The 16153-nt window shown below is 38.9% G+C and overlaps 1 protein-coding gene and 1 long non-coding RNA gene across 6 annotated transcripts in view; both read right to left on the reverse strand.

Annotated features, from left to right (window-relative positions):
- The window catches only part of TTC17 (tetratricopeptide repeat domain 17), a 137421-nt gene that overhangs the window by 33633 nt on the left and 87635 nt on the right, over nt 1-16153 (reverse strand). For 3 of the 5 annotated variants that reach the window (XM_032283548.1, XM_032283550.1, XM_032283549.1), the window contains 3 exons: nt 13689-13809; nt 11670-11829; nt 10640-10723 (listed from right to left, as the gene is read on the reverse strand). In XM_032283548.1, the coding sequence (XP_032139439.1) occupies nt 10640-10723; nt 11670-11829; nt 13689-13809 (365 nt within the window). Of the gene's footprint in view, nt 1-10639; nt 10724-11669; nt 11830-13688; nt 13810-15081; nt 15865-16153 lie in introns of those variants that run through there. The other 2 variants (XM_032283551.1, XM_032283552.1) reach the window with 2 other exon arrangements.
- LOC116555107 lies at nt 1409-9233 on the reverse strand. The gene is made up of 2 exons (XR_004270375.1): nt 6731-9233; nt 1409-6412 (listed from the first exon to the last, which is right to left on the reverse strand). It is a non-coding gene; the product is annotated as an uncharacterized LOC116555107 (long non-coding RNA).

Here is a 16153-nt window from a genome sequence, read left to right on the forward strand (position 1 = left end):
TCTTGCCATTCCTAGATCCAAAGTTCACTTACCCTCAGTTTTGTCCCTTCTTAAAAGGCACAAGTCTCCAGACTTTCCAAATGAAATCACTGGATAGTCATCAAAAGCTTCTTGCCCTCAATGCTGTGTCCTTAACTCTAATACTTGCCTCCTACAAGTGGTTTTTCACAGCTTTCTACTTGGCTTTCTGGTCTCCTGTGTTTTGTAGCTTCAGAATTTGCCAATGTACTGTGAAGAGTACCAGGCTCACATTTCTGTCTTTCCCTTCTCAGCAGGATCTTGGCCTTTCTATTATCCAATCTTATTTCTCTAGCCGTGCAAGACTTCTAAAGGCTGTTGGTTTCTCTGCCTAGATCATCAGCCTCCTGTATTGTAGCCGATCATTCTCTCTTAAAAAAAAAAAAAAAAAAGGCTTGTATTTCCATTTTTTTCCTCTTTATAATTCCGTTTGACTATTATCCATAATTTTCTGCTTTCATTTTCTTTTCTGCTGCATCTAGTCCATTTTCCTAAGATTGCCGACCTTCTTCTTCCTTCTTTTTAAAAGCTCCTTAGAAATTAGGTTTGAAATCCCTTTATCTGTAATATAATTTGAAAATACTGCTCACAGCTTTTCATTTTGCTCATAGTGTTTGTATGAAAGGCAAGTTTTAAAAAAATTAAGTTATTCATCTTTTTCCTTGGTGTGTATGAATTTTGAGTCAATTAGGAAATCTTCCCTACATCCAAGTTACAGAGAAATTCCCATGCATTCTATTTGTACTTGTATGAAGTCATTTTTTTAACATTATTTTTAATCTCTGAACCATTTAAAATTTATCTTGATGTGTAGAAGGAATAGATATAATTTTTTTTTTTTTTTTTTTTGGAGACAGAGTCTCACTCTGTTGCCCAGGCTGGAGTGCAGTGGCGTGATCTCGGCTCACTTCAACCTATGCCTCCCAGGTTCAAGCAATTCTCCTGCCCCAGTCTCCCGAGTAGCTGAGATTACAGGTGTGCACCACCACACCCAGCTAATTTTTTTGTAATTTTAGTAGAGACAGGGTTTCACCATGTTGGCCAGGCTGGTCTCGAAGTCCTGACCTCAGGTGATCCACCCACTTTGGCTTCCAATGTGCTGGGATTACAGGTGTGAGCCACCATGCCCAGCGAAATAGATATAATTTTATCTTTTCCTGTATTTAGCATTAAAACATGCATTTCCTTTCACTGATAAGATAATGTCTTTATAGTATTCAAAATTGCCACATGCAATTAGTTTTCTAGTCTTTCCCATTGGTTTGTGCATTCATGCAGCAATATCAAACTACATTAATTTAAGACTCCATAAGTGTTTAATAAGTTTTCTAGGTTAAATCTTCCTCTTCTCCTACTACTGCTCTTTTGTTCACAGTTTCTCTAATTATTCTTGATTGTTAGTTCTTTGAGATAAACTTACAATTATTAATAGCTTGCCTGACATCAGAAAAACATAGCATTTTTATTGTTACTGCATTAAAATGACAAATTAACTTAGAAGAACTGACATATGATGCTGAGACTTCACGTTCAAGAACATGGTTAAGTCTTCCATTTGTTCAAGCCTAGTTTTGCATTCTTCAGAAGAGTTTTAAATTTTGGAGACATGAAAAATTTGCCTAAGGTATTTTCTTTTGAAATTGTCTTACAACTTCTCTTTTTTTGTTGTATATATTGAAGCTATTTATTTTTGTATGATAATTGTACTGATTTCTGGCTTAATCTGTTTTGGTCAATATCCATGCAAAGTAATTTCAATCTCTGGAAATTTGTTGAGGCCTTTCGTATGGCTCAGTCATATGTTGAGTTTACAAATGATAAATGTTCCTTCCTTGTGCATGTAAAAGAATAAATTTTGTCACTGTTGGATGCAGTGCTTACATATGTCAACTAGGTCAGGTTTCTAATTGTGATTTTTTGGTCTGCTATAATAATAACTGCTCTCAGTTATTATAACTTTCTTCAAATTTACTTCGATTGGCAATATGTCTTTTTCTTTGCCAGGTATGTCAATGTTTACCTTATATATTTTAGGCTGTTATTAAGTACATACAGTTTATGGAATATACCTACCTTGTCAATTAAATCTACATTACTTTCCTATAGCTACTGTGATGGATTAACACATACTTAGGGTTTAAAACAATAAAAATGTATTCTTTCATAGCTCTGAAAACAAGAGGTCCAAAATCAATATCACTGAGTCAAAGTCAATGTGTCAGCAGGGCTGTGCTCCCTTCAGAGGATGTAGAGAATCTGCTACTTCCCTCTTCTGGTTTTTTGTGGCTGCTGGCATTCCTTGGCTTGTGGCTGCATAGCTCTACCTCTGTCTTTAGTGTCACATGGCCTTCTCCTCTTCTGGATTAAATCTTGCACAAAGCCTATTTTATAATGAAGTGCTGAATATCTCATGATTTACTGAATACTGTACTCTCTCCTTCTTTATAAGAATACATGTGATTGGTTTTAGGATCCACCTGGATAATCCAGGATAATTGCTCCCTCTCTAGATCCTCAATTTTATCTGCAAAGTCCTCTTCTTTCCATACTGTGTATGTATATAATTTTTACAGGTTCCAGGGATTAGAACATGGATATCTTTGTGGGGGGCGCTATTCAGCCTGCCACAGATCCCTTTATCGTTATAAAACATTCCACTTTAACTCAACTAATGCTTCTTATTTTAAAGTTTACTTTCTCTGACAAGAGTGTAGCTATATAGCTGGGTTTAAAAAAAAATCTAGCCCATGTTTAATTCTTAAATTACACAGTCTTTCTCCATTTAACTGCTGATGTACTTGGGTCTATATTTGCCATTTTACTATTTGTGTTCTACTTTTATGTAAGTTTACGTGCCTTGACTTCCTCTGGATTAATCAAATGTTCTATATGATTCCATTTTCCTTCTATTAAGTGACATTTTAAAATAATTTTTAGTTGTTAGCCTAGAGCTTAAAACATGCTTTTTTACTTATTAAAGCCAATGTAAATTATTACTTTTACTACTTGGCTGATACCAATTAAGCCTTAGGACTTTTAAACTCCATTTGCTTCCTTCTCATCATTTACGTTATTGTTACCATGAATTTTAGATATGCAGTACATAAAATTGAAACTCCTCAGGGTGTACAATTATTATTTTGTACAGTTACTATTCATTTACATATGCTTCCCAGCGTTCTTCATTCTTTCTTCCAAGTCCTCATTTCTATCTGGGATGATTTTCCTGATGAACTTCCTTTAATTTTTCAGTGCAGGCCGACTGGTGTGCAATCCTCTCTGTTTTAAGAATATTTTTGCTGGTTTAGAATTCTAAGCTTGCAGTTTTCTTATTCTAGCCCTTGAAACATGTTGTTACAATGGCTTCTAGTTTCTATCATTTCTCTTCAGAAGCTAACGGTCTCATTGTTGCAACTGTGAAGGCAACTGGTGAATTTAAGATGGGTCACATACTCTTTGTCACTACCATCAGGTAGAGGATATTTCCCCTGCCTGTAATTTTGGGCAGGCCCCAGGACTTGCTTTGAAAGGCAGCACGAATGAAGTAGTGCTGCTTCGGTTTTATGCACAGGCTCTAAGAGGCCTGGCCCGGATGCTTCTGCTTTCACCCTCTTGGAGCCCTCAGCCATCACGTGAAAAGGCTCAGCACCCTGCTGGAGAGGGAATTGTCAGCTGTGCCCCAGCTAATGCAGCCACCCCAGTTGAGGCACCAGACATTTGAGTAAAGCCATCTTTGGTGGCAAGCCCCAATGAAGTCCCCACATGTCTGCAGTTGCATAAATGACTCCAGGTGAGACCAGAAGAGATGCCCAGCTGAGTCCAGTTCAGACTGTAGACTCTTAAGTGAAGAATAGTTTTGTTTCATTAAGGTAGTAAATTTTGGGGTAATGTGTTAGGGAGAAAAAGATAACTGAAACAGTATTTGGTATTAAAATAGAGCATTGTCATGATAGAAGCTTAAAACAAGTAGCACTAGTTTTGGGACTGGGTTATAGACAATTTGGTGGAAGGGCAGCAATGAAACTACTAATGGAGGCTAGAAAGCCACCAAGGAAACTGCTATTTCAGGCTGGACAGAAGCCATGTAATCTACTGACAAAACAAGTGCAACTGTATCCTGGAAGACAGAAAAAGGACCTAATGAAATTATAGATCTGGCTAAGGTTTCCAGGAAGAATGCTGAAAGTGATAAGCAATTTTTCAAAAAACACCTATAATAAGGTATTAAAAGAGAGAAGAACTAAACAAGGAACTGTACAGTTTTCAGGCAGAATTTAGGGGAAAATACTTTCAACCTGGGACATGCAAGGTTATAAAATAAAACTTTCTCAGTACCAGCTTCTCCAGCAAAAGGTTCTGAAGTTAAAAAAAAAAAAAAAAAATCAAGGTGTTGGCAGTAAGACTATGATCTCACGGTCAAGATAAAATAAAGGGCATGGCAATATGACCTTGTTACTAATACAGATGCTCCCTGACTTACAATGGGGTTACATCTTGATAATCCCATTGTAAGCTGAAAATATTAAGTTGAAATGCATTCAGTATACCTAACCTCATCATAGCTTGGTCTGTCATTGCTTAAATGTGCTCAGAACACTTACATTGTGCCATAGTTAAACAAAATCATCTCACACAAAGCCTATTTTATAATGAAGTGCTGAATATCTCATGATTTACTGGATACTGCACTGAATGTAAAAAACAGAATGGCTCTATGAGTACTTGAAGTATGGTTGCTACTGAATGCATATCGCTTTCAGACTATCCTAAAGTAAAAGAATTCTAAGTTGAAAAATCCTAAGCTGAGGACCACCTGTACTTCAGAAAGATTTAAGCCACTGCCTAGCAGACGCTCTCAGTTAGACAAAAGGCATAAAAGACTCTTAAAGGTATCATCCCTGACTCACATTCAAAGTGCATAGGGGACTTCTTGAAGAAATCTGTGGATGTGGCTTCTCTCTGGTGGAGTGAGTGGTTTATAATTTAAAAGTCCACAAAGCTTTTTAAAGAAGTTGTGCCAGAGTGGATAACTGTGCCAGCTGGGACAGAGTCTAGAAGCAGGCTGAGAAAGCTATTCAGCTACAAAAACAGGACATTTCTCAGCTCTGAGGAAAAAGTCAAGGACTGAGAAACAAAAAAGGGAGCCAACTTCAGAGAACCAAAATAGACTAATCAAATGTTCCCTACCCCTGGAATTGAGGGAATTGGTGACATATAGCCAGATGGATTTCACAACTGCCATGGGATAGCCACATGCCTTCAATTTCCTCTCTTGTAAATTTAGTCAATTGATGTGACATCGTATCCTTGCCATAACAACATAGGTTGTACATGTGGGGGTGGGTGGGACCAATAACTTCTTTTTTTTTTTAATTCATGGGTTTACAGGTAAAGAGAAGCTGTATCTGAGGAGCCTCTTCCAAACACAGGAATCCTTTCTGATCTGAGGGGAATATGTTCCAAGACCCTCAGCAGATGCTTGAAACTGTAGATAGTGCTGAACTTTATAAACGAACACTATTATTTTTTCCTATAATAAAGTTTAATTTATAAATTACACACAGTAAGAGATTAACAATAATAATACAGAACAATTATAAAATATACTATAATAGAAGTTATGGGGATGTGGCCTGTATCTTTCTCTATTTCAAAATGTCTTATACCATACTCATCTATTTTTGAGGCTCAGCTGACTGTGGGTAACTGAAAACCGTGGAAGGGGAAACCACAGTTGAGGGGGAACTACTGTATACGGGTAGACTCTGAGCCTGATGCCACAATTGGATGGGACTGTGGGGTTCTTGAGGTGGGTATTATTTTGCATGTGGGAGGAATTTAAACAATTTGAGCCCATAAGAAGGCTCAGGTATTGAGGGATGCCCTAAAATTCTATGCTGCCCTCCTCCTCACCCATGTCTTACCAAGAAGTGAAGTCCTATCCGTTTCCTTGAATCTCAGCTGACTTTGTGATGACTGGCTTTGACCACAAGAACGCAGTTGAAATGATGCTTATCAGTTTCCAGGCTTTGAGACGCTGGGCAGATTCTGTTTTTTACCCTTCTGAAGCCCTGACCCATCATGTGCTTATCACTATGCCAGAGGGACCACGTGGAGCTGGACAGACCAGATGGACTTGGAAGGATCCCACGGTGCTTAAGAGACCACGTAGAGATGGAGCCTGGACAGCTCCCACTCTTCCAGGCTTCCCCAGAGGCACCAAACATGAGAGTGAAGAGATCTTGGGTAAGTAGCCCGAGCAACATAAGTGACTTCATGTGAGCCCAGCAGAAGTGCCTGGTAGGACTGCAAATAAATAAATGGCTGCTAAACAGCCATCTGTTTTTAACAATAGGTAGCTGATACAGAAATGATATTTTTCCTCTGGGCTACTCTTAAGCTTTTTTTTTTTTTTTTTTTTTTTTTGAGACGGAGTTTCGCTCTTGTTACCCAGGCTGGAGTGCAATGGCGCGATCTCGGCTCACCGCAACCTCCGCCTCCTGGGTTCAGGCAATTCTCCTGCCTCAGCTTCCTGAGTAGCTGGGATTACAGGCACGCGCCACCATGCCCAGCTAATTTTTTGTATTTTTTGTAGAGACGGGGTTTCACCGTGTTGACCAGGATGGTCTCGATCTCTTGACTTCGTGATCCGCCCGCCTCGGCCTCCCAAAGTGCTGGGATTACAGGCGTGAGCCACCGCGCCCGGCCCTACTCTTAAGCTTTTAACGTTCCTAGGTGGGCTTTTCATTGCACCTATTCTGCTTGGGGATCTGCTGAGCGTCTAGAATCTGTAGGCTACCTTTCATCCATTTTGGAAAATTCTAGCCTATTTCTTCAAATATCACTTCTGCCCGATTCTCTTACTTCTACATCTCCAAGACCCTAATGATATGTATGTTACATCTTTGGAGTTTTTCCAGCCTGTTTTTTATGCTCTTATCAATCCCCACACTCACTTATTTCCTCTGTGGTCCTGTCTGCCTATTTTTCTAGTTCACCAATTCTGGACTGTGCTCTGTTCAATCTGATATTAAACCCTGATTCAAAGAGTTGTCATTACTGTATTTTTAAGTTCTAGAATGCTGATATAATTTTTAAAATAGTTTCTGGTTCTCTGGTGAAAAGGTATTTCTTTTCATCTATTCATCTTTTCCTTTATTTTTGTGAACACATTAATTGTAATTATCTTAAAGTCCTTGTCTACTAACTATAATATCTCTATTATCTGTAAATCTGCTCCTATTGTCTGCACTATGCTTTGTTGTCAACCATACATTCTTGCTTCTTTGCATATCTAGTATTTTTTCTAAAAACTGTCTAAAAACTGGTCTTTGTGTATAAAAGAACCACAGGGGCTCCAGATATTATACATCATTAGGGCAGTTTTTCCCTTCATTCTATTAAGCAAAGAAGTTGTAGGACTGATCAACTCATTCCTGCCCGATAATGAGTTGGGTTGAGGCATGCAGTTTAGCAAGACTCAAGACTCAATTGAATCTGACTCAGCTCAGTCCGAAGGAATAGGAATGACCTCAGTTGTCTGTCTCCTCAGCCCTAAAGACTTTTTCCTGTTAGAGGTCTCCAGCTTACTTCAGTCTCCCATCCAGATAGCAACAAGATAAAAGTCCTGGGGGGAAAAATCAGCCGTATGCTTCTGTCTGGCTCTGCCACCCAGCCTCTCCTTATTTCCTAAGCAGTGTGAGATGGAGAGACTTCACTTTACCCTTCCGAAGTTTTGAGCCTGATCTCCCAGACTCCTGTGCGGTCTTAGCTCTCCTCAAATGCTCCTTGGAAAACAACTGGTCATGTGTTTGATTTCTAATCTGTTAATTCCACCTTGAACAACTGCTAAAAGCTTTACTATTTCGCTTTTTCCTCAGTAATGGCTTCCTCCCTAGGTTAAGGCCAGTTCTTAGCTCGTACCTGGAATCAACAAATGCTGGGGCATGAAGCAGGCAGGGAGACACAGGTGGCAATCATCAGCTCACTTTGGAAAGGTTCTTCTGCCACTAGCATTTAAGTTCTTTCACATTTTGTTGCTTGCCTAGTTCTGTGATAGCTTTAAAAACATGACTATAGAAGTTTATCTGGTTCATTCAAGTTATTGTAATGCACTGACCTGCCTTGATCTACTACATCCTAACTGGAATATTACTTTTACATGTGTGTTAACTTTTCGTGTTATGTGGCTACATTCTCTAACTCTTTGTAGCTGCTTTTCCATGGATTCTTTTGGGTTTTCCAGACATACAATTTTATTAGATATAGTAGGCAGTCTGAATGCCTTTGTTTTCTTTGTCTATATTAATACATTCAAACTCACGTTGAGTAGTAGGAGATATAGTGGACATTCTTGGCTGGTTCTCGACTTGAGTGGAAAAGCATCTAGAAGGCACCTAGTAAGGTCCTGGCTTTTCTGCTAAGTGATGTGTGTGTGTTATTGTGTTAAGAAAAGTATCAATTCTTAAGTCCCCCTGCCTTTTGAATTTTATTTTGGGGATCTCCTTTTCCTTTATTAGGTTAGTTAATGACGTATCTATTTCATTGATATATGCCTCAAACTCAACTTTTGGATTCATTATTTCTACTGCTTTTCTGTATAATTAAGGTATCTTTTTTCTTTGTTAATATATATATATATATATATTTTTTTTTTTTTTCCCAAGATGGAGTCTCACTCTCTGAGACTTTCTTTTAAAAACTGAGTAATTTTGCTTGAATAAACATTGCTATTGGCTGTTCTGGATCAGTTTTCTATGGCACACAGTGCACCCTTTTAACAAAATATATTTTAAAGAAATAGAATAAGACTCAAATCTTATTTATTTTAATCTAGAGCTTAAAATATGTTCCTCTCTAACCTATTATCTTCAATTTTTCTTTAACTCTCTATTTTATTTTAGTCACTCATTACTTCTGTCCTGTATGTCCCTTTCTGTGTTTGTGCTATGTTCCTCTTGCTGCTCCTTCCAATTTTGTCACCATTTCTGTGACAAAGTTTTTCTACTATGGCCTTTTTGGCCTAGTACTCAAGTTTAACAGGTTTCAGTTTTCTATCTCCCGTTTTTATATCCCTTCCTAATCTTTCTCCTGTTTGTATATTTTTGCTTTGTAATCTTTGTTTATAAAGGCAACTGTTCAATATAATTTTTTAAAAAATTGAGACAGGGGCTCACTCTGTTGCCCAGGCTGGAGTGCAGTGGCATGATCATGGCTCATTGTAGCCTCAATTTTCTGGGCTTAAGTAATCTTCCCACTTCAACCTCCCAAGTAGCTGAGCCTACAGGTGTGCGTGAGCATGCCTGGCTAATTTTTTATTTCTTTGTAGATATAGTGTGTCAATATGTTGCCCAGGCTGGCTCAAACTCCTGGGCTCAAATAATCCTCCTGCCTTATCCACCAAAGTGCTGAGATTACAGACATGAGCTATGGTGCCTGGCCTAACATTTTAATTCAAGGAGAAAAGTTTAGTCTGAATTATAATGTGTTCCATGTCAATATTTTTCCTGCTGTGTAGTCTTTGGTAAGTTTTGCTGCTTTTTCCTATGGTTTTCTTTTATTGATCGATTGACTGAGACAGAGTCTTGCTCTATCACCCAGGACGGAGTGCAGTGGCAAGACTTCGGCTCACTGCAACCTCCACCTCCCGGGTTCAGGCCGATTCTCCTGCCTCAACCTCCCAAAGTGCTGGGATTGCAGGCGTGAGCCACCGTGCCCGGCCAGTTTTCTTTTATTTTTATATCAGTGCTGTGTCTGCTCTGTTTTTATTACTCAGGATTTTCCTGGTTGGGCTACTTGTAGAAAGTTCCTTCAGGTAGGAGAATTTTGCTGATGTTTTCTAAAATTGCTAACCCTGCCTCACTTCTGCTACAATTCATCTTGTATGGTGTTTGTGTGGATTACAACCACTTTTGGCAATCCTTACTTTTTTTGGAGTCTGGCAATCATGTGTTTGCTCTAGTTTCCTTACAACTGGAGTCTGCTGATGATTTTTCCACATGTGATATCTGGAAGTTGAAGGAAGTTGCTATCTCACAATGTCACATTCATACCTGAAGTTGGGTTGATTCTTTAAATAACTATCTCAATATTCCACAGTAATAGAGAGATTCTTAGCCATAAAATAATAAAATTAAATTTTAAAACCCCTCCTCTTTACACAAATATCACACAGAGGTAGGCATCTTAGAACCTCTCAATGATATTTTCTGTAGGCTCTATGAAAATGCAACTTGGTAAATATTTTGTTTCATGATTTCAAGAGAAAAGATATTTCAAAGTGTGTTTCCCATCCATCATTCAAAATACCAAATATTCTTCACCATCAGAATATCTGACTTATTTCATATACCTAGATTCCATGGTTTCCAATACTACCACCTCTATACACACATACTGGGGTAAAGAAGAGAACACAGGCAAAGAGACAGAAAAGAATACTACCCAAGTGATGGGAAAGTGACTGAAACATTCTGAGGGGAGTTATTTCACATTATCCTTTTAGCCACCAAGTGCTAATAAGTAACTAACAGAAGACGTTAGAGCTACTTAAGAGCAAATAAGCCAGAAAAGAGGTTAGAAGGAGGGCAATTGTTTCCAGCTTTTCTGTGGGGTGACTAACCTTTTCCAAAACTTTGGCAATTCGGGTGCCAATCTGTTCAAGTGACTGTTGTGGATATTGGTCTTTGCCAAGATTTTGCAATACCTGGAAGGGAGGAAGATGGTAGATTAGAAGAACGAAAATGAGGCAGAATCTAGATGATACTGCTAATGCTGAGTTGGACACTGTACCACAGAGGCAAACTGTTTTTCTGGGCTACATGCTGTGGTCCTATTAGTAAGGTAATCTATGAAAGATACATTTAAGGCTGTTTTATCATCCCCTCAGCCCTCCTACATTTAACAAAAATTACAGAATGTAAAACACATTCATTATAGCAACATTAGAACACAGAGTAAATGAAATAAACTATGTGTAATTTTGTCACCCAGACATGTAAAGATGTATATAGAGAGGTAATAACAACCACTTTTAATATCTTTATATATATCTTTCAGATAGTTTTCTATGTACATTTTTTCACAAAATACTGAATTACACTGTATACTGTTACCTATGTTTTCACATTATATATTGTGAAAATTTATTCATGTCAAAAAGAATATTTCTACTGTATATTTTCTAATGGTTCCACTGTATACTATCTTACATCTATACCAAAATTTATTTAACCAATCCTCTATTGTTGGATACTTGTGACCTGTTTTCCCAATTCTTCTAGGTATACGCTTTGCTAAGGTATATATTGGGTCTGCCCTTCCTTCTTAAAAATGTCAACAGGAGAATTAACTGCCCCAAATATTTTTCTCAAGAGTCTGTATCTGATGGCAAGGCAGCACTAATCCCCTTGAGGGGTAAATCAGAATTAAAATTTCATAGTCATAAAGAATTAAAAGAATAATAATCTCAGTCCCAGGACCTGAAAGAAATCAGACTTGGCCCACATCCACCTGGATGATGCCTAACTGAAAAAAGGCCCTGTTTTTTTTTTTTTTTTTTTTCAAAAGGCCTGGTCACCTGTGCTTTCCACTATCAATGTGCATCCTAACTGTGAGGCTAAAAAACAGCCTGAACAAAGCCAAGCACTCACCTCTGTTAACTGACTCTCCCCCGTGTAGTGCAGGCTGGCTCGGTTGGAAACCCCATGCAAGTGGTCCAGGGTATGCATACTGGTGGGGAGATTGCCATTGCAAAGAGGCTCCATTGCAGGCTGCTGTATAGGGGTGGCAAAGTCTATGTGTTCTGTGATGCTGAAAAATGGAGATTACATTAGCTACGGGAAATTTTTGAATGGGTGGGAAGAGAACAGAGACAGCATTAACAATCATCTCATCATAGCTTCAACATGCTATCCCCTGGTTTTAAACGAGGTAAGTTTTCTTCTAGGATTTCTTCTTCCAAGATATAAGTGGTGATAAATACCCACAACTGGTTATTATCTTTTATTTTATGCACAGCAGCACGCTCTTCCCCACAGAAAAAGTTACCTAAAGCTCTGACAGTAAATTTTATACATACATACCCATACATTGTACTTAGCTATAAGACTAAGTACTTCCTTTCATTTGCCCACCATATACAAGATAAATACTATAAACTACCATAGGCACCAATATGACAAATTGGCACTGCCATGTTTTAATTCCAGCTATTTAAAAATCTAAGCATTATTAGACAAATATTCACTCACTATTTATTTAGAGCCTATTACATGTCAGATACAAGGACTATAATAATAAGTGAAACATAGTCCCTGCGGTTATCGTGTTCATTCTCTTGTGATTCATTTATTACACATGGTAAGTTATAAAAGGTAAAATATGGTGCAATGACAGTATACTCCAGGATGGTACATGTTGCCTCTGCACTGGTGGAGGAGGGAGGTAACTAGTGAAGGAGTCTAAGGCGGTAAGATTTAAGTTGAGTCCAGAAGGATTAGTATGAATTAACCAGCTGAGAACCTGCAGCAAGAACAATGCCACAGGCAAAGGAGGCACCACGTGTGACAGCCCTGGCAGGAGAGAGGGCAAGAGAGAGGATGAAAAGATGGGCAGGGAACAGATCTAGAAAGGCTTTATGGTCCATGTTAAATAGCCGTAAAAACTTCCTAGAGTGCTGTAAGAGTGATTTGACTTATATCTGAAGAATTCTGAGGACCGTGGAGAGAATGAAGAGAGGAAGAAGACCGGCTAGGAGGTACTGGTTTGAGGCGGCAGCAACGGAGATGGAGAAAAGTCGATGGTTTTGAAAAATACTCCAGGAGTAAAACTGACATGAATTGGTAACAGGATGAATTTGAAGAGCAAGGAAGGAAAATTGTTAAGTTACGATAACTCCCAGGTTTTTGGCTTAAGCACTGCTGGAGCTATTTACTAAAAATAGGAAAAGAAAAAACAAACAAAGCAATAATTTTTTAATATGGAGAGTGGGCAAGAAAATTAAAATTTTAGTTTTCCTGAGCATGGGGTGCCTGAGAGCAATCTAGACAGACAGGTCAGGGAGACAGGCAAATGAGTTGAAAGCATCGCAAAAAAAGGTCTGGTCTAGAGATTCAAGTTTGGGAGCTGTTAGTAGTGTTGATTGGGATTTTGGGAGTCCATCAGTCTGACTAGAAGTGATTACAAAATAAGAAGGCTTAGTGCTAAATCCTGGGGAATTCTAATACTTAAAGGGTAGAAAAGGGTCAGCAAAAGAGAGTGAGTGTCCAGTGAGGAAAAAGCAGTTATCAGAGGCACCTACCGTGTCTCAGTAGGTGTTTGCAAATCTGAATTTGCTCTGGCTCCCTTACAACTGCATGGTACTCATGAGAAACCATGAGTTTTGTGCTTCTATAAAGAGGGATCCAGTCTTCAATTCAAACTAAACAAGTTATACATGGCTGCTAGATAGCTTACAAAGGGCAGGTAAAGGCAAGGGGGGCACCCTCACTGCTTTGCTACAATGGGTTGGGCCTACCTGGGGGCCATGGTCAGCATGGTCATCCTTTGAATGATCAGCTCTAGAAACGGTGACTCTTCTACTAGCTGCTGACTAAGAGGGCATCCCTAAAGTCAGCTGGGTTCAATGAAACTCAAATGCCATAAGGGAGGGAGAGGCTTAACATACTTACTCAATGTTTTTTGAAGAAACTGCAAGCCAGGTACTCACGATGGCAGTCAGCTCTACCCAGCGGAGTTTGAGGCATTCGTCTGGGCTGGGCCATCCCAGACTCTGGTAATCACGTTTTTTTCCTAGAAGAAAAGCACACCATGAATCCACGCAAGTGCAAAGGAACAGAACCCAAAGTCCCTTATGCCAGGGTGATTACTTCACCCAGATTGGTGTATTTGAAGGTGCTAGTCATTCTTCTAGTCTTTAGACTTTCCCCCATCTATGATCTAATTAAAATCTTGTTACTTCATCCATAGGAATTAAGATAATCTCTGAGTAAAGCCTTATTCTCAAAGATAGATGGAGAAGTAAGAATATATGAGTCCTTTGTTGGATTTAAGTCTGAGCAACATGAAATAAGGTTTAAGGTATTCTTCAATGCCAACATTCTTATCAAACTTAATTTTTACCCTTCTATATTTTGATTTTATAAAGACAAGTCCAACTTAGTTGAAACATGTATCTCTAAAGCAGGGTTTCTCAACCTGGTATTAGTGACATTTCAGGCTGGGTAATTTTTTGAGGGACCTGTCTTGTGTAATAGAGGGTGTTTAGCAGCATCTTTGGCCTCCACCCACTGGATGTGGTAGCATCGTTCCCCAACAACCAAAAATGTCTCCAGATATTGCCAAATGTCCCCTGGGGGGCAAAATTACCCCCAAGTAGAGAGAACCACTGCTTTAAAGAGCAGCAGGGAATAATGATGTTAATGAAAGATTATCATTTACCCCCTGCCCTGCCACAACACCACAGTCCAAGAACCAGACTGGTTATCACCTATTTGAAGAGCACTTCCTGTGTGTTCAGATCCCATGCTAAGTGCATTACATCCTTAACCTTATGAGGTAGATTTTTTTTTCCATTTTTCTTTTTTTTAGTTAGAGACAGCACTTTGCTTTCTTGCCCAGAGTGCAGTGGCATGATACTAGCTTTCTGTAGCCTAAACCTCCTGGGCTCAAGTGATATTCCCAGGTTGGCCTCCCAAAGTACTGGGATTATAGACATGAGCCACTGCACCCAGCCTGAAGTAGGTTTTAACCCTCACTTCTCAGATGAGTACACAGAGACTCAGTGAGACTGGGTGACTTGCCCAGGGTCACCTGTCTAGCAGGTGGCAGAGCTAGGATCCAGATCCAAGTCTGTTTGACTCTAATGTGTATGTTCCAATCAACAAGCTATTTAAGGCTACAAAAAATTTTAAAGCTCTGTTTATTAATATCCTTTGTAGGTACTACTTTTTGGGTCTGGGCCCTTTACTTACACCAAATCCCCAAGAAAAGAGCAGAACTGTCTTGTCTGGGAAGGGTTTTCCGAAGGAGTTATAATGGAATAGGCAGGAAGGAGAACTTTAGTTCTGTATAGCACTTTTCATATTATAGGAATTTACCAACAGTAGAAAACTGTTTGAGGTACAGGCAGGGGTTTAGATTGAGATTTTAACAAAACAGAAAGGAAAAGTTTGAAAGAGTTTCAAATTGATTCTGTTTAAATTAATAACTTAAATAAGCCATAATTTTCACAAAAAATCTTATTTTTCTTTTACATTTCATAATTTCATTTGAAAAATATTTATTGAGCACTTGTTATAAGGGGCTGGGAACCATAAAAGACACTAAGGGGTACAGACAGGAATAATAAGACGGCCTGCTCTTGAGCTCACAGTCTAGTAAGGAAGGTAAACATAAACAGATCATTACAATACAACAGAAAAAGAGCTAGAGTGAAGGTGGAGAACAATTGCACAGAGGAAAGAGTAACTAATTCTGCCTGAAGGTAACAAGGGACAGATGGCGCTTGATTTGGAGGTTTAAGGATGAGTGATATTTTAGCACGGCAGAGGGGGCATAGGGCATTCCAGGCAGAGGGAACAGCATGTGCAAAGGCACTGAGGTAAAAAAACATGAGCATGGCTGGTTCAGAAAATGGTGTTGAAGGGTACACAGAGGCGGGTTGTAAAGGGTCTTGTACACCACACTAGGAAGTTTGAATTTTATCCTGTAGGCAATGGGAAGGCTTCAAGCCCACATCTCTCCATCTGGTTCACAAGGATATCATAAGAGGCTCTGTTAAATGCCTTGCTGAAATCCAGTTACATTATGTCTATGGCACTTTCCTGGTCTTCCAGTCTAGTAGCCCTAACCAAAAAAGGAAATGAAATTAGTTAAGCATTATTATTAGTCTTAGAAAATCTACAATGGCTCTTAATGATCTCCATTTTTCCCCCATGGGCTCACCAACTATTTAATACTTTGCTTTATAACTCTGTCAGGATTTATCATGAAGATGATTAGTTAGTAGTGAATAGAATCCATACTTATTTGAAAATTGGGATTTTGAATCTCTCTAGTATTTCTGTCCTTTATGTTTTAGAGCTTTTCACTTTAATGCCAATAAGTGGTTCCATTATCTCATTTGCAAGTACAT

This window comes from Sapajus apella, unplaced genomic scaffold, assembly GCF_009761245.1.
Source record: "Sapajus apella isolate SASKATOON/1434 unplaced genomic scaffold, GSC_monkey_1.0 scaffold14, whole genome shotgun sequence".
NCBI lineage: Eukaryota > Metazoa > Chordata > Mammalia > Primates > Cebidae > Sapajus > Sapajus apella.